At 35.2% G+C, this 27765-nt stretch overlaps 2 protein-coding genes across 2 annotated transcripts; one reads left to right on the top strand and one right to left on the bottom strand.

Moving 5' to 3' along the window:
- The first annotated feature begins 10 nt into the window (after positions 1-10).
- LOC144856575 (GDP-fucose transporter 1-like) lies at positions 11-5762 on the top strand. The gene is made up of 6 exons (XM_078714597.1): positions 11-120; positions 1007-1067; positions 1510-1650; positions 2044-2160; positions 3066-3174; positions 4205-5762. Exons 1-6 carry the CDS (start codon positions 41-43, stop codon positions 4729-4731), a joined length of 1035 nt encoding a protein of 344 aa, XP_078570723.1. The 5' UTR covers positions 11-40; the 3' UTR covers positions 4732-5762.
- A 4526-nt stretch (positions 5763-10288) lies between these two features.
- On the bottom strand, positions 10289-26840 carry LOC144856439 (NCK-interacting protein with SH3 domain-like). Its single transcript, XM_078714449.1, has 10 exons — positions 26601-26840; positions 23835-23944; positions 22014-22602; positions 20656-20814; positions 20123-20209; positions 16413-16632; positions 15477-15605; positions 14661-14753; positions 13774-13946; positions 10289-12790 (listed from the first exon to the last, which is right to left on the bottom strand). Exons 1-10 carry the CDS (start codon positions 26769-26771, stop codon positions 12605-12607), a joined length of 1917 nt encoding a protein of 638 aa, XP_078570575.1. The 5' UTR covers positions 26772-26840; the 3' UTR covers positions 10289-12604.
- Between the last annotated feature and the right edge of the window lie 925 nt (positions 26841-27765).

Here is a 27765-nt window from a genome sequence, read left to right on the forward strand (position 1 = left end):
CGACGCTGAGGGAGATCAAAGACTGGATTACGGCGCTAGAATGGCTAAGCCGAAAAGTAAAGATTTTGGGAGCTTATGGTCGATGTACATACAAATAGGTCTAGCTGTAGCTTCATATTGGTAATGTATACTTTTATATACTAGGCCGAGACCTATGTTGTTACAATTTCAGAAGTAGGCTAGGCCTAGCTAGCGCTATCCCTAGCTAGCTAGCCTAACCTGGCTGGCCCTATCTGTAGCCTAGATAGAGGCCTATTACTATAGAGGGGCCTAGGCCTAGAGGCTAGGCCTAATGTCTCCTTCTTGACCCGTTTGGATGCAATAATGAATATGCATGATTGGGCCCTATAATATACTAAGGCCTAGGCCTATATAGGCTAGCCGGCTAGGCCTACCCTTTATTATTGTTGATTGATTGCCAGGTGGCCCTTTCATGTTTTTTTTTAATTATGATTTTTTTATATTTATTATTTAATAATGATAATACTATTTATTCGGCAAAAGTTCTTAAGAGTACTTTACAATTCATCTTGCCAGGAGCAAGTAATAGGCATGAGCCCAAACAGAAAACTGCTCTAACTCCATCATTATTATAAAATACAAAAATAACATTAACAAAACTAAGTAGGCCTAGGCTAGGCCTCTAGTAAAAATTAATTAAAAACAAAACAAAGTTATAATGGGATACACCATTAAGAATAAGCTGCATTGAATAAACAATATAAACAATTACAACTTAATATTTTGAGATCAAATGTTTGGTCCTAGGCTAATAATAATATAATTAACAGGCATAGGCATAATTAATAACTTTAATTAGGCCTAAAAAAGGCAGACTATATAAATAAAGGGAAATATGTATTTAATTATAGTCACAGTAGTAAGTTATTATAGGTTGTCGTTCGACTTTATAGGTATAATACTAAAGCCTAGGCATATACAGTATACACTATACAGGATTTTATATGATTTTATATGACTTATTTTTCTTTGTATTGTTCAACAGGTTTATTTCAATATCCCTTGTATTTCTCAATAAATACCTGCTTAGCAGTGAAGATCTTAAGGTATTCAATGTTTGTATAACCTCTCTATTTAAGGGTACACTTCCCTCATTTGTTTCATGGCAAAATAAAATAAAAGAAATACAGTAATTTGATTAAACCTTATATTTAGGACACCCTCTATAGAAGAGCTCTGCTCTAAATAATATGCTTTTTGATTAGCATTATGTACATATCTGGCTTGTGTGCACTTTAAAGAAACCAGTACATCTTTCAGAGGAGTAAGGGGTTACCTCGGTGTACTGGTCCATTCAGGCCCTGTCGTTGTTGACAGACTAATGTTCACCGTTTGGTGGCAGCACTCGACACGAAGGGATCCTTAGGGGGAGTAGAAAGTTGTGTGTGTCGTCCACACCTGTGCGCAATTCAGCCCAGTAGGCTGCAAGTCACAGGTTATTCCCCAATTTACATTTTTTTTAACACATTGTATTTATTATATTTTCAGTTGAATGCACCCCTGTTCATCACTTGTTACCAATGTGTGATTACGATTCTACTTTGTTACCTGCTCAGTTGCATGGGACGTATGTTTCCAGGCATGATCACGTTTCCAAAGCTTCGGTTTGATTACCGTACGACAAGAGAGGTAAATGTATAAACACATATTTCGGCATTATTGCAAACAGTTTAATTTTGTAATAATAATAATAATGACTTTCACTTTCTGCTCAAAATAATTCATTCATTGTCCCCTTTCTCCTTATGTTGCCACGTACTGTTTATACCCTTTTCACACTGCTTAACTTGTAACAAGCTCCACCAGATTTGATCTCTCGATTTATTACACACCAATGGTCAAACATCTTATTGAGATTGGCGTGTACAACAGTTGTATTTAACTGGATTTTACTTGGTTGCCCATCGGGACCAACCCTTTTCATTTTCATTGCCCTACATAAATATTGGGAGCCCAGAGTTTAAATAGTAAATATACTAATATACTATTTCAATATTTTTACCATTATTGTTTTTTTTACAGGTTTTACCTCTTTCCATTGTCTTTGTTGGTATGATTGTATTTAATAATCTTTGTTTAAAATATGTCGGAGTTGCTTTTTACAATGTTGGCAGATCTCTTACTACTGTGTTTAATGTGGTAAGTTGAAAATTTACCGTACAGGTAGGTTCACATTGACCGTTGATCATGATCACTGATCATGATCAAACAAGCCATTTATGTGAACGCTGGAGAAACCTGATTAACCTATCTTTAACATTAATTAATTAATTCATAAGATAGAATCAACCAATCAGCTTTTGATTAATATTGCGCGCAACCATATTGGCCCAGATTTTATGCAACAAAACACCTCATTAGCATAAATAGATCTTGGAATTATTTCAATGTGAACGGTTTGTCTTTAGTGGGCTGAAATTTCTTATTATGATAATAGATCATGATTTTTAAATCATGATATGAACACACCTAATGTACTAAAGAAATGATATTGAGTACTTACTAAAAAAGAGGTAAAAAAAACATTAGGCCTATTATACTGAGTCGCTCATGATCGGTATAGTGCCTCATTGGGTGCATAATATTTATTACCATTTCATTGGTATACTGTCAAGAAAATCGGTCTCTCCGGCTGCTTTAAAGTCCCCTTTTCAAACTTGTGTGATTACGTGAAAGTGCTAGAAAATGGGCCTAATTTATGAAAATGTTATAGCCAATTCTACCTAGCCAGCAGGCAAATTATTTCCATCTTATGGATCTATTGTACCTTGGGTCAAAACGATTCGTGCTAAAAATGCAACTTTTTTTAGTAAAACTAATTTATTCATTGAGGAAAACTACATAATTATACATTATGATCAGGGAAGAGGGTTCACTCTTCCATGATTATTTCATTATTGTTGAATAAAATAAACTTTACAGAATATCTTAAATACTACTAGACTAGGCCTAAATCTATCTTTTCTTTAGTTGCTTACGCTTGCACTTGGCCTTTTTCTGAAAAAAAGGACCCTTCCTTGACAATTTTAATTGTTTTCATCTAGGTGATGTCATACCTTATATTGAAGCAGACAACCTCAAAGTCAGCACTAATGTGTTGTATTACAATCATTGGTGGCTTTATACTTGGTGTTGATCAAGAAGGAATCACTGGTACGTATGCATATGCCCATTACACGCAATTTGCACATGCGTACACATTTTTCCAGAAAGAAAAAAGATAAATAATAAAAATGTTCTAATGTAATTATAGTGTATACAGTCCTCCAAACTTTAAAAAAATGAAATGTTGGAAGGTTTTATGAAACTGTAGAGGGCGCTGTAATACTACATCAAACTATAGAGGGCGATATGGCAAACCTAAAAATATTTGCCATCTATAATGATGAACGTTAAAACTGGGTTTGCAACTCAAAGCATGAACGGATTATAAACATAATATGGACCGATATTGATATGTTTTTCATTCTCTAATCAATATCTACAATAGTATAAATTATACATTTTTTGGTTCATCCAAAATATCGAGAGAAATTGCATTTTAGCAGGAGACCGGGAGATAACTCGAAATATCTGGAGACTCCAACCATTATCAGGAGAGTTGAGAGGTTTGGCCTGCATCAGTCCATTTTTGGTTGATGAAAATAGAGTTACGGTTTGGGCTTTCCAACTTTGAGAAACAATGGACGACAATTACTTTGACCAGATTGCAATTACTGTACATTTTGTTCTCCTCCATTTTATAATTGCATTGTTCCTTGTGTAATACAGACATGAGAAAAGATGATTTAATATGGAGCCCTCTATATATTGGGAATTGTTTTTAGCTTCCTAAATGTTTATTACCACACAAAGGACCAGTTGAATTGCTGCACCTATTTTAAAAGATGTTTGCCCTACTCTGACATTGTACCTTATACTTGAGAGAATAGCTATATTTGCAACTTAATTAGGACTCGAACCCGCGATGTCTAGATCACTAGTCTGAAATTCATACTGTGGTACCTCTAGCTTGAGTTGATGTCTAGGGCTAGAATCAGGTCCAAGGAAGCAGCAGGTACTGCACCAACAGGGTGATAAATTAACTTTGCTCCCTGATGCAAAGCTACTTCAAAGCAGGCCTAGTCATTCAATTATCCATATGTTAAATAAAATTAATGTCCTAATTTCTTTATTTTTTTAGGTGTTCTCAACTATAAAGGTGTAATTTATGGTGTTCTAGCAAGTTTATGTGTATCACTTAATGCCATTTTCACTAAGAAAACACTACCGTGTGTTGATAACAACATCTGGAGGTTGATGTACAACAATAACATCAACGCTGTTATACTCTTTATACCATTACTAATTTTCTCAGGTGAACTTCAAGAAGTTGCAAACTTTAACAAATTATATAGCGGTGTGTTTTGGTTAGTGATGACAATCACTGGAATATTTGGATTTGCGATCGGTTTTGTAAGCGGACTACAGATTAAAGTTACGAGTCCTCTGACGCACAATATAAGCGGTACGGCGAAAGCGTGCGCTCAGACGATTCTTGCAATCATGTATTTTCAAGATATAAAAACGGCGTTGTGGTGGATAAGTAACGCACTTGTATTAGGTGGATCGTTGGTTTACACCGTGGTGAGACGTAACGAAATGAAACGTGTGCATGAGGCAAAGGCGAACGATGAAGCAAAAGAGGGTCTCTTGGAAAAACCAGTTTAGTGTGCAAGGTGGAAGACTGAATAGAAATATATTGAATAAGGCTTTGCAATTTTTAGGATGCTGGATTACTTAAAAACCCATGCGAAGCCTGTAACCAGGTGGACTGAACCCATTCCTAGCCTGTAACCAGGTGGATTGAACCCATTCCTAACCTGTAACCAGATGGACGCTGTTTTCTCTGCTAAGGTGTCTTTTTTAAACTAGAGACAAGCAAAGAGTGAAGATGGCCTTCATACAACCTACCTAGCAAGCAGGCAATTTTTTAATAAAATAGGCTATAGACCTTTAAGAACAATCGTGAGGTAATTTCCTGATTGATCGTAATCAAAACGGTACTGGGTTTGGTCTACTAGCGTTCCTGATCCCAACTAGTCATCCATTCATCGAAGCATTGATGATGCAAGCCTACCTGGTGGTGACTGTATAATGGTCCCGAGATAACAACTAAACTTCGGCTTTAGTTGATAGAAGATTGAAATGTTTTGTTAGAGATAGATTATACGATGTTTGATTACAGTATATAGTGTAAACGTTTTTGTGTATTTGATTGCGATCATATAGGAAATTACTACCTCACGACAAAAATAGTAGAATCTGTGTTATTTCTTATGACAATTCACACAAAATGCAGAGTGGACGGGTGGTTGAGCGTAAACCTGGTTAGGATACATTTTTGTGGGACGAGCTACACACTTTTCTGCTATACTTGTCTGTGAATTGGTCTTAAAGGTCTAGCCTTCAGTTCCCCTAGTCCATACTTTCCCGCCTTTTTTAATTAACATAAAAACCACCCTGGTGACAGGCTTGACTGGATGCTGCAGGAATGGTCCGACAATACAATGCGGTTACTGAGTGTAGGTTCCTTTATAGTATAGTATTGTATTGATAACTAATTGTAACTGGGTCTTTTTTCCTGGAATTGGTTTCCAACGTAAGTTTTAAGTTACTAATCAACTACAGTATTTATTTTTCGTTTATTCAATATATTCTCCACACATATAAAAAATCAGAATAATAATTATATTAACAAGTTTGGTAATTAAAAACATTGTATGTGTACTGTACTGTTCATATAACAAGTTGCTAGTCAGAATGACTTCGGTATTTACCGGCTATTTTAGCTTTATAAACCAACTGCTAACTTTGGTGTTGGGTAATTAACTTACGTGGGTATTAAACTATAACTTAAACTATAAAGCGTGGTTCCCACTAGAACGCAGCGACGTATCGACGCAAAGTGCTGTATTGCGTAATCACAAGTGGGAACCGGCGACGACGCAACAGTAGGCCTACTGGAAACATCGCATGGTTGATTTCACGCAGGCGGGGGCAAATACAATTATTGGAAGGGAATTTACTTACGTTGCGTTGCGTCGCTAGTGGGAAGCAAGCTTAATGCGTTGTTCTCACTAGAGACGCAATACAACAACGTAACGCAACGTAATGGATTTGATCAATCACAAGCGATTATTTGAACTGTCACTTGTCATTGGTCAACTCGCTTGCGTTGCGTCTACGTCCTTGCGTTGCGTCCTAGTGGGAACCAAGCTTAAGCTGGCCCATAGTCCTATCTGATCACTAAACTTGTGTATTAGTCGAGTGGAACCCACTCGCACAGTTTAATACAAATCAGTGGCCTATTCAGAGAGAGTAATATGCATGGTGCTTTCTTTTCAGTTGGAAAAGTGCACCCAAGTTTTACCCTTGGAGAGTTTTGTTTGCGCATGCGCATTTCCAATCCAAATCCCATTCTTAGCAACACATTCTAATTCTGTAACTTTTTCGATTCATGAATTATAATTATAGTTTCTACGTTGTGTATTGCGAAAAAAAGCGCAACCAATCAGCTCTTTAAATGATACAGATAAATGCACTGTCGACTTAAGTGGATTCAGAGACTATACAAATGTTAGCGTGGTTTGTTTTTATTATCTAGTGGAAAACAGATGGTCGGATGCGGGTTTTCCCCGTACATATGCGAAAGAATTACAAGATAAGCGACCTACTTCTTAAATGTAACTAAACCTAACCCTATAAATGATCTCTCTCTATCTCTCACTATGGAGTTAGTAAAATGAGTTGCTCATGGGATTCGAACCCCATACATCGACTAGCAAATAGTCTAAACCATTCGGTAGGCTCTAAACAAACTAAAATTCGTACGTCATACTATATTACTAATGAATTATTCATGTTCATCGTGTGACGTTTCTTGCGGTTCCCAACTAACCAAAAAATAAAATTGGTATCCTACACCCCCGTCACACAACTACCGAATGCCACTGTATCTTTTTTCTCATTTTAAATTTTATACTATAAACATAAAGAGTATAGTTTTATTGTATTAGTGGTTTTTTTATATTAGAAAATATAGATCAACGTTTTGTCTAAATTATGATTGATAAATTGTAATGGTTTTATAAGATGAACATTCCATGTAGGCATAAGTGTATAGTACAATTATTGTGTTGATGTGTAAAATCAATAAATGAATCTGAATCTTACTGAGTTTATAATAAATTAATTTAGACACTAAATGTGGATATATTATTTGTAAAGTTAAACGCATTTCGTTCGGAAAAAACAGCGCAGAAAGTTGTATTTGTTGTTCTAGTTCACGTGTGTGTTTGTTATTGTTATTCTGTGTTGTTTTATAGTATAGGCAGGTCATGAAATACATCGAATGAACAGTATGTGATGCATCCATGTGACCCAATAAATCTTACCCTATTTCGAGTCCTTTTGATGATTACTATTCTAGGGCGCAAATCTACCTAGCAACCAGCGCACTGACCAGTCAGATGTATAAACCTTTAGGCTAGTGATTTAGAGTCATTCATGATGTTCGAGACAAAAACCGTAAATAACCATAAGCCTAATAATTAGAAAGAGGATATTCTTATCCTAGGCTGATTTCAAATAAACTCAATAGTAAAATTGTTGGAACCTAGGGTCAAAGGTCACAAAATGCATCTGACTGGGTTTATGTTCTATTGAACATAGTATCTCTAGTTATTACCTCAAAAAGTAATTACAAGATCTTTACCAAATTGAAACCACAGATAGATATATGATCAAGGACCATTCCATTAAATTGTGGAGGCCATCCGGACCAGTATCCTAATTCTGGACCACATTTTATTATTATTTTCAGATCTGCTTGTGTTAAAAGACACTTTTCAAAGTCTTAACTTTAAAAAAAGTGTAAAATATTAAAAATAACAAATACTAATAAAATATAAAACAAAAATATTAAAAGGTGATGAAAAAAAGATCATGAGCAGAACCAAGGCCCTCAATAAAGCGTGGTTCCCACTAGCGACGCAACGCAAGGACGTAACGCAACGCAAGTGAATTGACCAATCACAAGCGATGGCTTATTCGCTTGTGATTGCTAACTGTCTATAACTTCGCTTGTCATTGGTTAAAACGCTTGCGTTGCGTTTACGTCCTTGCGTTACGTTCTAGTGGGAACCAAGCTTTACTGTGTAATACGGCTGGATATAATATCATTACACCAAACTCACATTCACAAGGTTGTCGTGCAATTGTTGTGCCTAATCGCACAAGGCACAACAATAACATAACAATTCGGGGGATATCATAATTTTGTAGCGGAATTACTTTAGGCGGAAGTATTATATGCACTCTCGGAGTGCTTTCTTTCTAGATTTGTAATGTTAAAGAATAAGGTATTCGACCTATTATTATTATATAACTGGCCCACCCTGTTATAGTTCCAAGTTGGACGCGACGCAATGGCGTAAGCGCAACTCAATTGAGTCGACCAATCATGATGATGGATCATCCTGACTGTTTTTTGTATCTCAGACAATTAAAAATATGTCTCTGAAACTCACTTGCCGTGCTCCTTTATTGTGTTGCGGGTTGGAGGAACCGAGCGTCAATAATCTTATGTCTAAACTATCAAACTTTATGTGACAAGAAATGTGATGTTTCCATATGGGCACAATGATGTCATATCACTACCATATTTGGGTATATCACTACCGGTACCATTTGGCACTAGTTTGATAGTGTGTTAAACGGGTTTGAAACTTATCGGCATACCGTAAATCTTCTAATTGTAACCCTGGGTTATTATTCTTTGATTGTTTTTTAGGGTGGGTTACTATTAGAAGGGGGGTTCTATTAGAGTAGTGGGTTACTATTACTAATCTTAAAAATTAGGCACCACCTGAAAATAGTACCCACCCCCAACTTTTCCGGTCAGCAACTCATAGCAACATAATAAAACAAACAAATTTGTTTGAACTCTAACTTTATTTTATAAACTCAAAAACACTCAATCCTCCCCCACTCCCGAGATCAACATGCATCTCCTTATTTTCAAAATACGGCTGCATCATAAGTTTGTTTGACTCTAATAGTAACCCCCATTGGGTTACTATTAGAATAGTGGGTTATTATTATAGATTGACTTATAAGGTGGGTTACTATTAGAAGGGGGTTACTATTGGAGTGTGGGTTACTATTAGAAGATTTACGGTATCTTTTGTATATTTGGTCTTAACATACAATTGTGAACCGAACGTGTTTCCGTAGGCCTACTACACATATCTTAAACTATAGCCTACAAAAGCCGATAACTTTCAATCCCGTTTAACACCTCTACCATTGAGCCACTTTCTTAAGAAAACCGTTGACACAATCTATGTAATAATGTGATCTATGCTTATATGAAGCGTCCCTTTTTATCCTAAATACCCATGCCATGCAATTCTACGGCCAATTCACTTTTCTCCATGACGCAAACTGCTTCGATAGTAAGTCGGGAGTGTGTGGAATCCTTCCCTGGGAATAGTGATTATCAGATGGCATGCTGTCCTAAAAAATAAACTTATGTAACAAAAGTCCATACATTTTTTTGCCACTGTTTTACAAGAAACCTGGTTAATTTGCAGCGTTTAGTACCAGCAGGTTTTAGTTTAATTAGGCCTTATTCTACATCTGATGGTTTAAAATGACGATAATATTTTATAATAGACGCTCATTATCTATTATAAATTTACGTAAGGGCAAAATTCGGTAAATCGCGCGTTATTTCTAGAATGTTTAGGCCTACTCGATGGTATATAAAGTTGGTTAGAATCTCGGTACTGATTTAAACCACCAGATGTAACCCTGTTTACTAATTAAATTGAGTTAGATAATTAGTTATTGACAATTAAAACGAATTTAGGTTGAACGATTTGCCCCAAATAGGGGTGTTTTCCGACCGTAGTATACACTGTCTAATGGATGTACTCTTAAAAAATACCTGCACACAATAATACGAGGATGCTTCGCATTTTCCTATCTCCTCCTACGATAATTGTTTTTAATAGCTGAAAACCGGTTTAACAGCTCGAGTACAGTATCATAATGTTGAAGACAGGCCGATTTTCTTAAAAAATACTATTTTGATAGATTTAATATACGTTTATACAAATGTATTGATTTGCGATGAATGGAACATTCCAATCTCTCAGACTCCCAGTTTGTAGGTAAATTTATGAGCCCTTGGTTTAACACAAGTAGGTAATCTAGTATTTTAAAAATATGCTATATTGTTTTATTTATATATTTTAAATCCATTCTGTTATTGGCGGGTTTCCTGCTGCTGACGAATGTAACTAAAAATAAACAGTTGGAAAGCATTTTTCTCTTTTTCAAGATTTCTTTTTTTACTACAGTACATTTTCACAACAAAAAAAAGATATGTGAAATTGCATAATAGTTACCTTACACATACAAATGTACTGTACAACAATAATGGTGGGTAAAACATTTGTAATAAATAAAAAAAACTCAAGGGATGATATTACGAAGATTCAAAACCGCTGTTCATAACAGCACACAAATATGTCTCCTCACTATAATGTTACATAACTGGATATCATACAATATTTCAGATTAACAAAAAAACTTTGCAGTGCTTCAATTAAGCCCATGGGCCAATTTTCCATTAGATTAGGGATTAACTAAGTACCTGCAAATTGGCAACTTAATCTCAACGTCAACAAGATAATTTCCCGCGTTTGATTAAACATAGTATCAGCATGGAAGAAATATATTATACAGATATTGCCTGCTTAGAGGTGAAATATAAGATTTGACATCCCCGAGGAAATGATATTATTATTATAAAAAGTATTTGAATTTTATAATGTAATCCAATGGGCCAAGCAAGCCACAGATTTGGCAAGAAAAAAAGTTGGGTTTCTACTGTATCATAAATTATGTTTATAATCTCATAACATAGAATAGAATAAAAATTAATATATTTAAAATATTATAAAACAATCTCATAACACTAATATAATACTTCTAACCTCTATTAAAAACAAAAGTTCAGTTAAATTGTTAAAGATGTATTGTCCCCCTGAAAAAATAATTAAAACAATTTTTTTTTTAAATATTCCATTTTAATGCCACCTAATAGTTATCCACTTTAACCAAAAATAGGATCGAAAAAAAATGTATTTAACTAAAAAACTGTAATTTAAAGCAAAAAATCATCAAATTGGCTGCCAATGGTTGAATTTAACCATTTATCTTGTCATTTTAATACTGAAAACATAAAAATTGTTTCCTGTTCTTTTTCAAAGAAAGTGATTATCTTTTAAAGTCTTATTTTATTAATCTTCATTTTTCATGTTTTTGGGGGACAATACATCTTTAAATTCTGTTCTGTTTTGTATCAAAGACAAAAATATCTCCCTCAACAGTTTGTATCCAGCTGCTATTAGTGCAGTGAATGTATGAGGATGATATGACGCTTTTGTTTTGCAAGTGTTATGTTAAGCGTGGTTCCCACTATCGACGCAACGTAACGCAATGCTACGACGTATTGACGCAAAGTGCTGTATTGCATAATCACAAGTGGAAACCGACGACGCAACGATGCTGCAAAGATCGTTTGATTTCACGCAGGCGGGGGAAAGCACAATTATTTTTGAAGGGCATTTCCATACGTTGTGTAGGATGCGTTACGTTGCGTCGCTAGTGGGAACCAAGCAGCGGCAAACTGCCGTATTGCGTAATCGCTAGTAGTAACCGACGACGCTGCAAACATCATCAAGGGAAATCAAATCAGTTTGATTTCACGCAACAACGCAAAGCAAAAGAACACTTGAAAACATAGTACCCAAAACTACGCGGGGTGAACCAGGTCAAGGTTTACGGCATGCTAACCTTGACGCGCAATAAGCAGGTTTGATTTCACGCAGGCGGGGGCAAACACAATTATCGGAAGGGCATTTGCTTATGTTGCGGAGGTTGAGTCGCTAGTGGGAACCAAGCTTAAGTAAATTATGTTATAGTACAGTATTGACCAAGAAGATTTCTTCTGAGTTTTTTTAGAAACAACATTAGCAGCATTTTAATAGGTTTTAAGATAGATAACACTAGTTATGACTGGGTATAAAAACATATATTGCATAAAAGACCATTATTATTATTACTATTGAAATAATAATAATACCATATTTTTAATTTCCGCCTCTAAAAATAACCATAACGATTTAACTGTAAATTTTTAGTACATCCTATTCTAAGCATAAACAATTTCAAGATAAACTTGAATATGATGAGTTATTGTAAAGAATTTTTATTTTAAAATATTTTTAAATTAATTATTAATTGGTATACCATTTGAATAAATATTGCAAATAAATAATATATTGATACCATACCATATAAATATTCAGCATTATAGAATTAGATAGCATTAAAATTATGTTGTATTTTACTAATATTATGATTAATATTATAAAAATGATTAATCATTACTGTTATTATCATTCCTGATATTAATTATATATTTTTGGTTATTACTTTATTATTTTGTCTAAAATAAACAGTTGACCAATCAGAAAAGTCCAGGGAACTGCTTGAAAATTTCCTGAACAATGAGTCTGTCCATCCCACTTGACTGATCTTCTTCCTCTACTATTGATCGAAGGCATTTTTGGAGATCGTCCCTGCGATGTCTGTGGTCATTGTAAGGTGTGAACTGTAGTATGCTATGCACTAGTGAAATGTACTCGGTTCGATTCTAGAATAAAAAAAATGTTGATAAAAAACATGAATTTAATTAAGAATAACTATTCCCTATAAAACAGTTCATAGTCAATTAAAATGTTAATAATGGCAATGATAGTGACAGAAGTCATTTAAAATAATAAGACCACTGAAAACTATTATAATTGTTCATTGCAATAAAATGAATAGTTTCTTGGTAAATTTATAGTGTCTTTGCATACAAGGATTGTATGGAATATTATACAATACACGTTCTCGTATTGGTAAGGGGTGTGACTACAGTAGTGTATTGAATGGTCATTTGCTGAGTTAGCACCTTTCATACAAAGCTGCAAGACGGTAATATTACAGTAATTCGCGAATGCCGGCTTATGTGTGAAAGGGTAAAAACTTCTGAATGCAGGCTTCTGTTAGACCGCCTCTGCACCTAGTAAAATTTTGGTAATTTTACCGTCACGGTTGTAAGCCTGATCTATGTGAAAGAGTTCACGATATAAGGCCCGCTTACGCAGCGAAGCATTACAAAACGAAGATCGAAATCAGGACATTTTATTAACTATTATTACTAGATTATATCGACATTGGTGTAGATTAGTATGTAATAATAATAATTAATATAACATCAGAACAAATACAGCTATTATTACAGTAATTTTGGTCGAAAGAGGAAGATGCTGTAACGTAAGCCTGGGATCTCCACGTGGCTCCAATCGTTATGAGCGTTGCCATGCTAAAACGAAACATTGACGTTCGATTGCATTTGCCGGCGCTGGACCGGAACCATGCCAGAACAGCTGTGTAAGACCCTTTAAAGATGGCAATATGCTTTTCAGAGTAAGATTATCGCAATATTACCTGCGGTATTGCTGCAATTTCGATGTGAAAAGGGCTATGGAGAATCCCTTTTTGAACTGCTACTATAAGATTGGAGTCTGCGCCCTAGCCAATCCCAGAGTCAATCTAATAATACTTCAATGGTATGGTAGTTTACTGTACCTTGTCTCCAGGATTTAAGTCAGTCAGTTGTCGAATGACAATATCTATCAGCACCCTCATATCATTTGTGTAGAAAATATTTGATGTTTCTGTTGATGAGAAGATGTCAGCTAAAAACTTCACCATGGAATTCTGTGGCTTAGGTTCATAGTCAAACATGGCTATAGGATCATCTATTTAAAAAAAAAAACTCCTGTTCCAATTTGCACTCATAAAAATAAATTAATTATAAAATTATTAAACTTAATTAAACTTTGATAAATAATTTGTATTTAAAGTGATAGGTAAAGTGGAGTGAGTTTTTGAGTGGAGTTGTGGCTTGGTGGTTATGATGCTTGGCTACCACTCCAAGGGTCCTGGGTTCAAGTCCCTGTCAGGATTTTTTTCTAAGGACAAAATTACAACTCCACTCCCAAAGACTTGTAATAAGATTTTGTTTATGTAGAGCATCTTGTATATGTTTGTCTTGTGAAACTCTGAGGATCCCTAATGATCAGCAATTGCTGGATGGATCACCCTCATTAAATATGGTAAAAAAAAAAGGGAATTCCTCTCCATTCCATTTAGCATTTCGGCCAGACCCGTATTGTGCATGTTTGTGTGGAGTACAGTACACCTCACAAATGGATTACCCTCCCAGTGATTTTTTATACAGCCACTTATATGTCACATGGGAGAGGAGGAACAATGTGGATAAAGAATCTTGCTCAAGAACTGCCGTGACCGACTAGAGCTTAAACCAATAATCCCTGGATAACCTCTGAGCCAGAGAGCAATTCTTTTAAATGGTGACCTCTTTTTGACCCGATTTATTGAATGATCGCACAATCAATACCGAAGCGAAACAACAATTTGCCTTATCAATGACAATCAATTTATCAACTCACCTTCCCTATTGATTAGTAGCATAAATTTCTCAGTAAAATATTTCACATTTGGGTTGTCACTGAAAGCTTTCACTACTGGATTTTCAGCTGGAACTAAACACACAACAAAAATAATTGAAAATAAAAATGCCTCATATTACAGTTTTTTTTTCATTACACTACAGATTAAACACAGTAGTTTTTATCCACATCAATTGTAGTAAGCTAAATCCATCGCTTGTGACCAATCACAAGCGATGGATTATTCGAAAAGTCGATTGTCATTGGTCAACTCGCTTGCGTTGTGTGTACGTCCTTGCGTTGCGTCTCTAGTGGAAACCACGCTTTAGGCAAGATACTGTACTTTACTTGCTTTTCTCCACCCAATTGTATAAATGGGTAGCCGGTTAGATCAAGACACAACATTATGGGAGTATGTTTCCATAAGTGTTTGATAAAAAAAAAATGACCTGAGTAATAATGTGAAGAGCTTAGAAGCATTGTGCAATAACAAATATTATTATTATTAATATTAGACTACATAGAACCTTTTTACCAGTGTAGCATAGCAGAATAACCTGCAACAAAACAATGAAAAAACAATGGCTGATTGACAAATTAATCAATAAAAACTGAAACATATTGTATCCATTGTATTTTTGTAATATTTAAAACTGAAAGTGAATTTTTACAGTTTTGAAACTGACAAAATAATTGCTTTAAAATTTGACGTATAATGCTTATAGGGAGATGATGGGATTGTACAACAGAACCAAAATAAAAAGAAAATCGATTAGGTATGATTCTGCAAAAAAACAAAAAAAAAGGTTGACTTACTTCGAAACTGTAGATTGAAAGCAAGAATGACATTAACAAATAGATCAGGAGTTTGCTCCTCCTCATCATTGTCGGGTGGATTCTCAATCGAATTCAATAAATAATTTACAAACTCCACATTCAACTGATCTAAAAAAAAAAAAACAAGAAATAGAAACCAATATTATTCTAAAAGACAATAATTGATTTGATAATACTGTAATTGATTTATTAAATCACAAGTCTTCTTTAAATCTAGCAGTTACAAAAAGTAAAGAAGACTGCATTCCAGAGGTAGATCCAGGATTTTTTTAAAGGAAAAATGTGTTTGAATGTTGGTTTCCACCAAGTACATTTATCAATAAATCACAATAAATTTGTTTCCATTAAAAATTATGTAATATACAATGTCATAATTAAGTTACTGTATGAAAGGAAACTCAAAGAAAGTAAAGGTTTTTATCACAGAGACCTCAACAAACATAGCTTGTTAATAAGATGATAGGGAGGTTTCGCAACCTTACAAATACGATAACGAAAACGGATATGTCACACATTTGTGAAACTTTTGAGCTGATCCACCAGTCATATTCGTAACTATAAAACAAGTATAGTTTTTGATCTATTTTGCACATTTTGCATTTGAATCAGGAATGATTCATGATTATAATATAATAATAGATTTATTGAAAGTAATTTACGAAAAGTAATTTACTAAAAATGTCAGGTCAATTTTGATATTGCTTGCTTTGATAGGCATCCAAGCAACACGTACCTGTGCTTTGTTCAATTTTACCGCAGTCATATTTTGGACGGCGCTCTCAATATTCGGTGCCATGAGAAACAGATTTTTACTGGCTTACGAAAACGAATACGTGTGTGTGACGTATCCGTTTTCGTTACCGTATTCGTAGCATTGCGAAACCTCCCTATTATTAGAAACAGAAAAAATCTAACCATAGTGCGTATATGGGATTGATTCTCCTTGTGACAATAACATTGTAAGTACTAGAGCAGAGAAGCAGAGTTTTTGGATATTTTTTGTGTCAGTCATCGTATCACGAGCAATCTCAACCGGTAGCACCGACGTCAGCAGATAAGAGAGGGCGAACATGTCTAACGAACATATACAACCAAAAACCTTTAGTAACAGAAGACGTATACTTGTCCTTGTTTCCTAGGAGAAAATTGAGGAGAGAGAGAAAACATAAATAAATCATATCTCCACTTACAAAACGAGCAATTGGCCCTGTATTAATATTGGAGACAGATTGGATCTCTTCTGTGTGGATGCTCATTAACATATCATGCATATTTATGAGTTGTTAGCTAAATTTCATAATTTTTGTTTTCTTATAATAATGCAATAAGCTACAAATCTCAGAAATGTACTGTACCTAACGTTCAACAAACAATTCAATATCTGAAAAACTTATTTCCAAAAATTGATCCTTAGAGTTCCCAGTCTGGGAATTTTTTTGGTGTAATATTTTTGTTCTTTATATTAGTGGGCAACATGAATGCAACTATAGCTTTTTATTTAGGTCTTTATTTAAATTATAAATATGAAAAATTAAAATTTCAAAATTGAGATTTCAAATCATAAAATATGTCCAGGACTAAAATTGGTCACCTTTTATGAATACAGGCCCATTTGGCCAGTATAAACCTCTTTATTTTTAAGTAAGAGAAGAAGTTTCAATAACTCTTAGAAGTACATTTTGTTATTTTTTCTATTGGAAAATTGTAAGGAAGAATTTTAAAGTAGTTACTGTATATCCTCAAGTGTTAGTAACAACAAAGTGAAGTGGAATAGAGCAAGCATTCAATATCCAAGAATTATTTTTATCAAGATTAAAGAATAAGGAAATGAAGCTGCAACAATGTATCTGTATCTAAAAATATTGATTGTTTTAAAAAAATAACAATTAAGTTTATGATTATGTTTCAATGCTAGCACTATGTTTTTGTTTTTTATCGTTTATATCCATCTAAAATTTTGCCAATTAGATATTTTAATATTTAATTTGTGTTTTCTTCATTACTTTTGGATTAGAATAATTATAAAATAATTTAAATTACTGTAAACTTTAAAAAGATAGTTACATCGCTGTTTCTAGATTTAGTCATTTATTTCATTTACTAAATAATGTGCTTGATATAAAAAACAACCTATATCATCAAAAGCATAGATTGTAGCGCTCCTTTTAAGTACAAGAAGTTGATTTTATCGCAACCGCCGAAAATAAAACATGACCAATATAGTAATCCTAAGTATCTTTAAACTATTATATTACATAGCCTATGTAAATACGTGAACGTGATTTGTTGAAACTGCTGGTGATTCGGCTCCTCGAAGAAGACGAATTATTATTTATTCAGCCTACCTGATAATAATATTATTATTAATGTAGGCTTATTGATGAAAATTCTTTTGTTAATTTAAACAACCTAGGCCTAAGTGAATATTTTATTGCCAAGGAATCATTAATTAGTAATTATCTGTATATTATTCTTCGCAAGGTAAGGTGAATGCAACGCATAACTAGGCAGGCTTATTACAAGGAGGCCTAGTCTACACTCGACCCAGCAGTAGATATTCAACTTGTTGTTGGCTATGTAATATAACAGATATCGCGTTTTATATCAGTAAAATATAAGATTTGACAACCCCTCGGGAATGATATTATGTTCTCGGGGAATATATATTTCACTCAGCTAGCGCTTCGGGGAATATATATTTCCTCGAACAAAATATCATTTCTTCAGGAATGTCAAATCTTATATTTAACCTCTAAGCAGGCAATATATAATATTATACGTCTCAAAATCAGACACAAGTATAGAACAGTATATTAGTAGTGCTCCTTTTAAGTACCAGAAGTTGATTTTATCGCAACCGCCAAAAATAAAACATGACCAATTAGTAATCCTTATCTTTAAACTATTATATTATACGTCTCAAAATCACAGACACAAGTATAGATACAGTAGTAGCGCTCCTTTTAATTAAAAAAAGTTGATTTTATCGCAACCGACGATAATAAAACTTGACCAATATAGTAATCCTTATCTTTAAACTATTATATTATATGTCTCAAAATCAGACACAAGTACAGAACAGTATCAGGCCCGTATCCAGGGGGGGTGCGTTGGGTGCAGACGCACCCCCCCAAGTCCCAAAAGGTCCACTATTTCCTCGGTTGGTATTTTTTCTTGTCTTGTTTAACTAAAGACAATCATTATATATATACAAAATTTACATTATCAATGGTATACAAACAAAAATATGTTAATATAAAATGAAAAAATACCGGTAATTAAATTACGGAATCTGAACTGACTACAAACTCGATGTGAAACATGCGCAGTCGATCATGTGACGACAAGCAATAGCCTAGCGCTTCATGTACGCGGTATGCGGTAAAGTGTTTTTGCATGCTGGAAATACAGACAACCGGCGGTAATTTGCTGGAAATACAGACAACCGGCGGTAAATACAGACACTATCGAATACGGCGCCTAAACATGGGAAGGAAGCAGGAAGCTAGAAAGCGGAAAGCTGCTGGAAAATCGACGCTGTCTAAGTTGGCCTTTAAACATCATGAAAGCGTTAAGTTCTGGTGTCCATCGTTCAACTAGCCCAAGCCACAACAAAGTCTTAAATCAGTCTTTAGAACGTCAAATAGCGTAAATTTTGCCGCGGGCTTCGGCCCCTGGACCCTGACCGGGGGCCCTTGGCGGCCCCCAGCCATTGTAGCTCGCTTCGCTCGCACCCCCCCAATATAAATGCTGCATACGGGCCTGAGTATAGATAGTAGCGCTCCTTTTAAGTACAAGAAATTGATTTTATCGCAACCGAAAATAAAACATGACCAATATAGTAATCCTTATCTTTAAAACTATTATGTACTCAAAACCAGACACAAGTACAGAGCAGTGAGTATACCAACTTATTATAATAGTATTAACTTCCTGCATTCAACAAAACATTACATTATAAAACAATTACTTTCTTCTCTAAGGAATAACTATCATGTAAAGATACAAATAAATAAAACCAACATCCTCAATGTTAGTAGCCATTTATACTCCTGGGCAAAGGGAGACAATTATGGATAATAGGTGCTGGTCAAGGACAAAATAAAAATTGAATTGTCTAGAAATTATTTCTGATAAGAAAATAGAATATTTAAAAAATGAATTTATACAAATTCAATTTTATGTTAGGTCACTAAAACTAGTATAGTCTTTATACCTTAAAAAAAATAGAAATTGTATCATTGTCATACTTGATTGAAGAAAACTTTAAATTAAATACTTAAACATGATTGATACTAAAAAAATTATTATTTTTTAGTTGATAAGTTTCCTTTTGTAAGATTAACTAGTTCTTCCCACTTTATTTGTGTTTCTGGCCCTTTAATATGGAATCAGATACCAGTATTGTTAATTCTTCCTCTCTCTCAACTTTTCGTAAAAAAAAAAAATCATTTATTATCATTTCCAGGTCTCCCATCCAGTACACAACCGGGCCCAATGTTGTTTAACTTTGGTGATCTGACGAGAACCGGTATGGCCATGGCCATGGCTGCTAAGTGACACAATTCAATGACTATGATTATAACACTGATACATACAGTTTAATAAATTGATATTCTGCTTACCATTTGATAGTATTGCACAAGAGTTGATAGCGGCTCAAATTCCTCTTGTCGAATAACTCCCACACTAACACATTTATCAGCATCATTCTGTCAGGATATTAATGAATACTTCCAGTTTAGATTTAGAAAGTGTGATGTGCCTAAATATGGCAGTGATATGCCCAAATATGGAAGTGATGAAATCATCATGTCTATATATGGGCACATCACAGAGCATTAGATAGTTTTAATATATTAAATTAATAAATGAACAAATAAAACAAAGAAAGTATCAACCAAATGAATTCTCAACCAAATGAAACAAAAGGTCAGAAATTAATTTTAAAAACTCGGTTCTCGGTTCATTTCAACTATGAGTTGTATTTTGAGTCTTTTTATACCGAAAAAAAAAAAAGCCTAATACTAGCAATAGCCAAATGTAGGTAACGTTGGTGGCTAACAGCTATAGTAGCAACGTACAAGTAAGTTGGCTGTACTGGGCTGTATTCTATTATATCTTTAGTTTTGGTGGCCTTAAAAATAAATTTCTTTACCAATATTGAAAGAAGTTCTTCTAAATACTCCGTAATGATAGACTCATCCTCGTGAAGCGCCCAGCTTCTCTGCTGCGCATCGTCCTTACAACTTGTCAGCTCAGAAAAAATCACCTGGAGGCGCTCTTCATCCCGTCCACCTCCAACAGATACCCCTGACTACATAATAGATGGAAACGAATCATTGCTAATGTATAGTTTCTTTAAAGAGGTTTCTAAAGGGCCTACAAATTGTTAAAGGACAACATGACTGAGGACCATATTTTTACAACGTATTAGGGATGTACATATGATTTCAGAACAATCGCGAGATTAAGGATATCGCCGCACGCGCTCACCGTACAGCCGTCGTCCTAAACTACTGTGACGTCACGGGTGCATCGAAAAATTTACTAAATGAGTCCAGATACGCAAAAGAAACAATAAAAAAAAACATTTCTTATGATTTATTTACGAAGTGTGTTTACTAGAAATTTTCGCGATTTGCCAGACTTTGCCAGAAAACACATTAAATTTTGCGATGCACCTGTGACATCACAGAAAATTACGGTGATGGCTGTGTACGGCAAGTGCATGCATCGATATCCTTAATCTCGCGATGGTTCTGAAATCATATGTACATCCCTAATACGTTGTTAAAAAATGGTCCTCGGTCAAGTTGTCCTTTAATAAAGTGCTGAACCTTTATCTTTTGCATTTTATTCTATCTTTAGGGATAAGAGGGCTGAACAGCGCGCCTCCTAGATCATCTATGGTATCATAATTAACATGGTAATTTGTATACTTGGTATGATTTTTTTATACAGTATGCCAAACCACTAAGCAAAATATTGTTGGATGTAGAATATTATTATGAGGACATTCATCAAATATTGTTTGAGAAATAACTGTTTCTGTAAACTAACTGTACAAATAGGAACTCTCTTGGGAAATATGATATATTAATATTATTAATATACCACAGTTGATAATTTAGCTTTGCAAGCAATCATATGCTATTATTATTATGAGGTTGATCTTTAAACAGTGACTCAGGATGTTTACAGTAGTTTGATAGGAGAAAGAAATTCTATATACAGTCGACTCTCTCAATACCGGACTCTCTGAACACCAGAAACTCTTCCAATACCAGACTTTTCTTAAGGTTCAGAAGGTCCCAAATTCATTTTTACCATTAAAAACACATTCCGAATACCAGAATTTCCGGAAAACCAGACATATTTGGCCAGCCCAAAGGTGCCCGGTATTGGGAGAGTTGACTGTACTGACATTACCCTCAAAATTAATTATGTAAATAAATATAACAATAAGTAAATATAACTGATATAATTGAAAAATAAACATTTTGATTAACTTACTGTATTCAATGTTTTTATAATATTCTCCATTACCATGGCAACACTTGGCACGGAATCTTTAACATGATTCAACACCATGGCAACAGCCACTTTAGATTTATTAAAACTGAGGTTTGTGTTAACTCGCACCATTTCAACTAATTCAGGACCAAGATTTGAAGCTATTGCACTGTCTGAGCGCGCTCTGTGTGTTGGGCTAATCAACGACTCCATGGTTGGTGACTTTGCAAGTTCACGTGGTGATAATGGTGCTCGGTATTTTCGTGCGGGCGATGGCATAGGACTCGTGGCAGCATCAACAGGCTGCGATGTTGACGATTGCGACGTTGAGTCTGGAGGTGGAACGGGGATTACAGATTGCACTTGTTGCGCTGGAGGTGAGGGCGCTTTAATTGATTTAGTACTAGAGGCTCGTTTGACAGGTGAGTTTTGTGGTGACGTCGGAGGCGTGTTGTCTTTTGTAAATGAGTTTCGAGTTTGTTGAGAGGATGGTTGGCTAGGGGGCGCTGCTGGTGCTACTCTTTTTGGTTGAGGTACATTTTCACCTAGCTGTTCACGCATGATGGTTTGACGATGTTCAACAAGCTTCCTACAAATTTAGATTAAAATTGATTAGTAAGGCCCTTCTGCATACAACTTCATACATGCCAACACTCCTGTTTTGGCCGGGAGACTCCCGTATTTTAGTCTTATCTTCCGGCCTAATATTGTGCTCCCGGTTTTCCACATTTTCTCTGAGTTACAAAGATAACTGAATTTTTATGTATTTGTGTGGTTTTCTGCGTAAAAATATAACAAAAAGGCTTACACAAGCAAATTTATGATATTTAAACCATTGTATGACCATCTGCGGTCATCATTTTTTTATTTTCTTCACAACGGAAAGGGGATTCCCCTCACATAGCCACCACACAATACTGTTTGTGACGTTACACACTGCACTCCTTACCTCTCGATAATAGGTAGGGGGTGCTGTTGACCTAAAAAAATCACCACTTCCCGTTTTTTATAATTCAGATGTTGGCATGTATGCAAGTTTGTAAAGTATACATAGGTTACGCTAACAATAAGTAATAATGAAGTATACTAATTACTAATATAGAAATATTATGCTAATGTTGAATAAGGAGCAACATTTTCATTGAAAGAGATTCAACCAAAGCTCTGTCAACACTATCAAACTTTATGCGACAAACAAATGTGATGTGCCAATATGGACATGATGATGTCATATTACTACCATATTTGGGCAAATCACACTTTTTTTGTCAAATTAGTTTGATAGTGTAGACAGAGCTTAAGTATGGACGAGTGCAGCACTAAGACACTCTGTTTGCTAAAAGTGGCTGGCAAGATTATTTGTAAATTAAATATAGGCCTACAATGGAAAACTGTTGATGACCCCTGACCTGATTCAATCCAGAAACAGTAACTGGTTCAACATGATAGTTACTATTCTGTGTGGCTAATTAATTAACTTATTAATTAATTAGTGCTTTTCACATTTTCTGTTGATTGTTCAGCGGTTAGTAGAGGCGCCCTGCAATTTGCGCTATATAAATTGAACACTATTATTATTCTTATTATTAACTAAGGCAATCTAACAACAGGACACTGAGCTTGCCTTGCCAACATAGGAACTGTAAACAGTCCTTTGATCTTATGTCTGGCTGCAACAAATACCAACAGTACTGTACTATGTACATATTGTCTGTTAAGACGTGTGGAACTGATTGTGTCGCAGCCACAGATAAACCCTTTGATCTCCAGAGCTCAGCATCCTGCTGTTAGGATTGCCTTGGTTAACTTAACACACTTAACTGTAAGCTTTTCCTTTGTTCAGGTGTGTAAACCCCATTCTTATTGGTTGCTGCTATATGAAGGAACTCCATTGCACGATCAATAGACGCAAGAACTTGATCTGATGGTAACTAAAAACACATAAAACAATTAATTTGTGATTTAACATAAATATACCCTATTTACACATATGATTGGGTCCTGTGCCGCTCCAGGATCGGGTACAAGTTCTTAGCGTGTTTACGCTTGCATTCGAAACCTGAGGATTACTTTAATTCATTTTCTTAAGCCATTGGTCACGGTTCACTGCATAAGCCAGCCCAAACATAAAATCCGCTACTGGACTCACCTCGAGAGGTGGTCCAGGTCTGCATCCAGCCCAGGGCTGGCCTAACTTTATGAAGTTTTACACTTATCGATTGCCGACCCATGGCCAGCTCAAATCGTAAGTGTAAATGGGGTCATAGAGTCTGAGAGATTTGAAATGCGTGACATTTTTTTTAAGGGGGAAGGACAGGGAATTCTAGAACCGCCTGTAGGGTCTAGACAAATTTGGCACTTTTAGATTTTTCTTCATTTTTGTTTCAACCAGCGTATGCTGGAAAGAGGGCTGGTCGGATGCGCATGTAAACTGTTGTGGCGGCCATAGATATGATTGATAACAACATCGCCGCGCCATTGTATATTCCAGATTAACTGTTTTATATTTTTAATAAATCAATAAATTTGAATGCATTTCCTCTCAAATAGCGATACAAAAATAGTCATGCATAGACTTGATAAATGCATGACAAATGTGTGATCATGCATGTGTTTGTACAAAATGCATGTTTCATTAAAAATCACTTTGAAATGTGGGACTGTCCCGCCCAGAGTGAGTTGGTTCATAACTATGCTTTAATAAACTTTTGCTTTGGAGAGAATAAATGCTTTAATACTGCCTCATGGTTTGATTACAACAAGGGTTATGGTTACTATGAAATTAGATTCTAAAGCTCAAACGTTACTTAACAAAATATATATTATGTGCCCATATATGGATACGATGATGTCATATCACTACCACATTTGGGAATACCACTACCATATTTGGCGCATCACATTTTTTTGTCACATCTAGTGTAGACAGAGCTTAGGACAAAGTTGATAATTATAAATTAACACACAGTATGTAAACCTGCATTTAAACACACACAACGAACATGATCACTTATGTTACAACACAATATTGGAATGGTTCACTGTACATCATCTCAAACGTCCATCCATCAATGATGTATTATTACTATTACACATAGCAATAAGTTTATGTAATTAAATGTAATGTTGCCCATATATGGACATGATGATGTCATATCACTACCATATTTGGGCATATCACTACCATATTTGGGCATATCAATATCATATTTGGGCATATCACTACCATATTTGGGCATATCACTATCATATTTGGGCATATCACTACCATATTTGGGCATATCACTACCATATTGGGCATATCACTACCATATTTGGGCATATCACTATCATATTTGGGCATGTCATTACCATATTTGGGCATATCACTACCATATTTGGGCATGTCATTACCATATTTGGGCACATCACACCGGTGATTGGTGTAATTGATAACTTCCAATGTTAGTTGTTTAAAAAAATGGTATAAAATTGAAATATAAAATAATAACATTTATTAATACTAAATAGGCTTTTAAGTTTTAGTAGGCGTGCACCTACAATATACCATAATTACGAACATTACATTTTGTGTAATGCACCTTTTCAATTGTATGACTCACAATACGACTCCCGGGAGAGGTGCGTTATGGGTGCATCATTTACAAATAATTATTGACGCAGGGGTGCAACAAAAAACCTAAATGGTAGGTTACATCAATAAACAATGGTATTTTTAATGTCTGTCACTCTACCACTCACCCACTATATTATAACCAACAAGGTAATGTTCTTAATATCAGACAAATGTGGGGGGGGGGGGGGGGGGTGGGGGTGTCATATAGTGGGTCATACAATTGACAAGTGATATAGGCTTTAAATTATGCATATTGTCAAAATGACCCAATACGACCCCCAGGAGAAGTGCGTCATTTACAAATAATTATTGACACAAGGGTGCATCAAAAAACCTAGACGGTACATCATATCAATGAACAATGGTGTGTCAATGTCACTCTACCACCCACCATATAATAAACAACATGGTCACAGTGCGTCATGGTCACCTAAAGGTAATGCATATTTTTTACACACGGGTGCATCATTTGGACAAATGACACACCTCGCCCGGAGGTCGTATAGTGGGTCATACAATTGACAAGTGCATTAAGATTATAGAAGATGTGCCGGATCCTTTTTTTTATAAAAAACCTACCACTGATCTAGGCCTAATCATTTTCGTTATATTTTACGGTTTTTACATGATCGTAGACAAAAGCAATACATTTGTGTCATGAGCCTACCTAGCTAGGCCTAGGCCCTAGTAGTCTCTAGGCCTAGTAGATACAGCCTAGCCTGGTCGCCTAGGCCCTACATCGCACGCATGCTGTGTTTCAATTCCATCCATGTGATTAAATGTTTGATAAATAGAGAAGGAAGGCCTAGGCTATGATGCAGCAGGGCAGTCACTTCTCTCCCTGGTCTAGATTCATAGCCAATTTCTTTAGACCTATAGATCTTCAAGTAGCTAGGCTAGCTAGCTAGGCCAAACACATCCCACCTCCATCCATCCATCACACGTACTGCACGAGAACAGACCGTCCTTACCTCATCTTTTGTGACATAATTTGCCGGTACGTATCCTACCGTACCGGACTGATCGGACATAACTTGCCACCAATGACCGTTGCTTTTGTCAAGCAAGGTAAACCGTTGCCCTTTCTGAAAGTTCATAGACTTCCCATCTTTACTTTGATAGTCATACAAAGCTCGAAACATTGTTGTTGTTTATTTACAAAAATCATTCGGCGAACTGAAAGACCTTTATAAGTTTCATGGGCGTCGCCATCACAGTTTATATGGGAGGCCCTCTATTGTCGACAAGAAAGCACAAACTTTCTTTAAAAATAAATAATAAATGTTGTTGGCGGCGCATAACGGCAATATTGAATAAACTTTTAAAACGTTTTTATTTCATTTATTTAAAACATATTTATACAGAATAACATAATTCAGAAAATAAAATGTAAACAATCGGGTTTACCTATGGTCCTTCCCTGCAATTGTTGACGCTTTGATATTAAAAACATTAAACCTGGTCAGCGAGACGCGCTAAACTACAGTTAATAATAGGCATACAATGACATTTATATTAAAATATCAAAATAGAAAAAATAGGATAAGATAATTAAGATTAATTAAATTAAATAAGATATTTATCAATACAAATTAACCGAGAAAGTTCCTGAAAAATCAGATATTTTGGATAAATGCGATACTTTTTTACATAAAAGACACATTGTTGCGTTGTGATTGGACACTTGTGTCCGGTAATGACTGTTCATGCGCACTTTATTTTTGCTTTAATCATCTGTTTGGTTGACTGATCATTTGTGTTACGCTGCGGGGGAAACACAGCCTTAAAGCTCGGTTCCCACTAGGACGCAGCGCAAGGACGTAGACGCAAGGCAAGCGAGTTGACCAATCACACTTGACTGTTGGAATAATCCATCGCTTGAGATTGGTCAAATCACTTTGCGTTGCGTTACGTCCTTGCGTTGATCTCACTTTGTATTTTTTCTTTTTCTGTCTCAAAATGTCATTTTTTTGTAATTGTAATGCGTCTGTCTATGTTTTATGTTTCATGCTTAGACTACAAAGACAAGCCTCTTTGGCTTCTTGAACATAAACAATGTAAACTGTCTGTTGATGAAGTTGGAAACAAGCTTTACGCTATCTTTTAAACTTCGTTCTCACTAGACACACAACGTAA

This window comes from Antedon bifida, chromosome 11 (assembly GCF_963402885.1).
Source record: "Antedon bifida chromosome 11, ecAntBifi1.1, whole genome shotgun sequence".
In the NCBI taxonomy this organism is placed as follows: Eukaryota; Metazoa; Echinodermata; class Crinoidea; order Comatulida; family Antedonidae; genus Antedon; species Antedon bifida.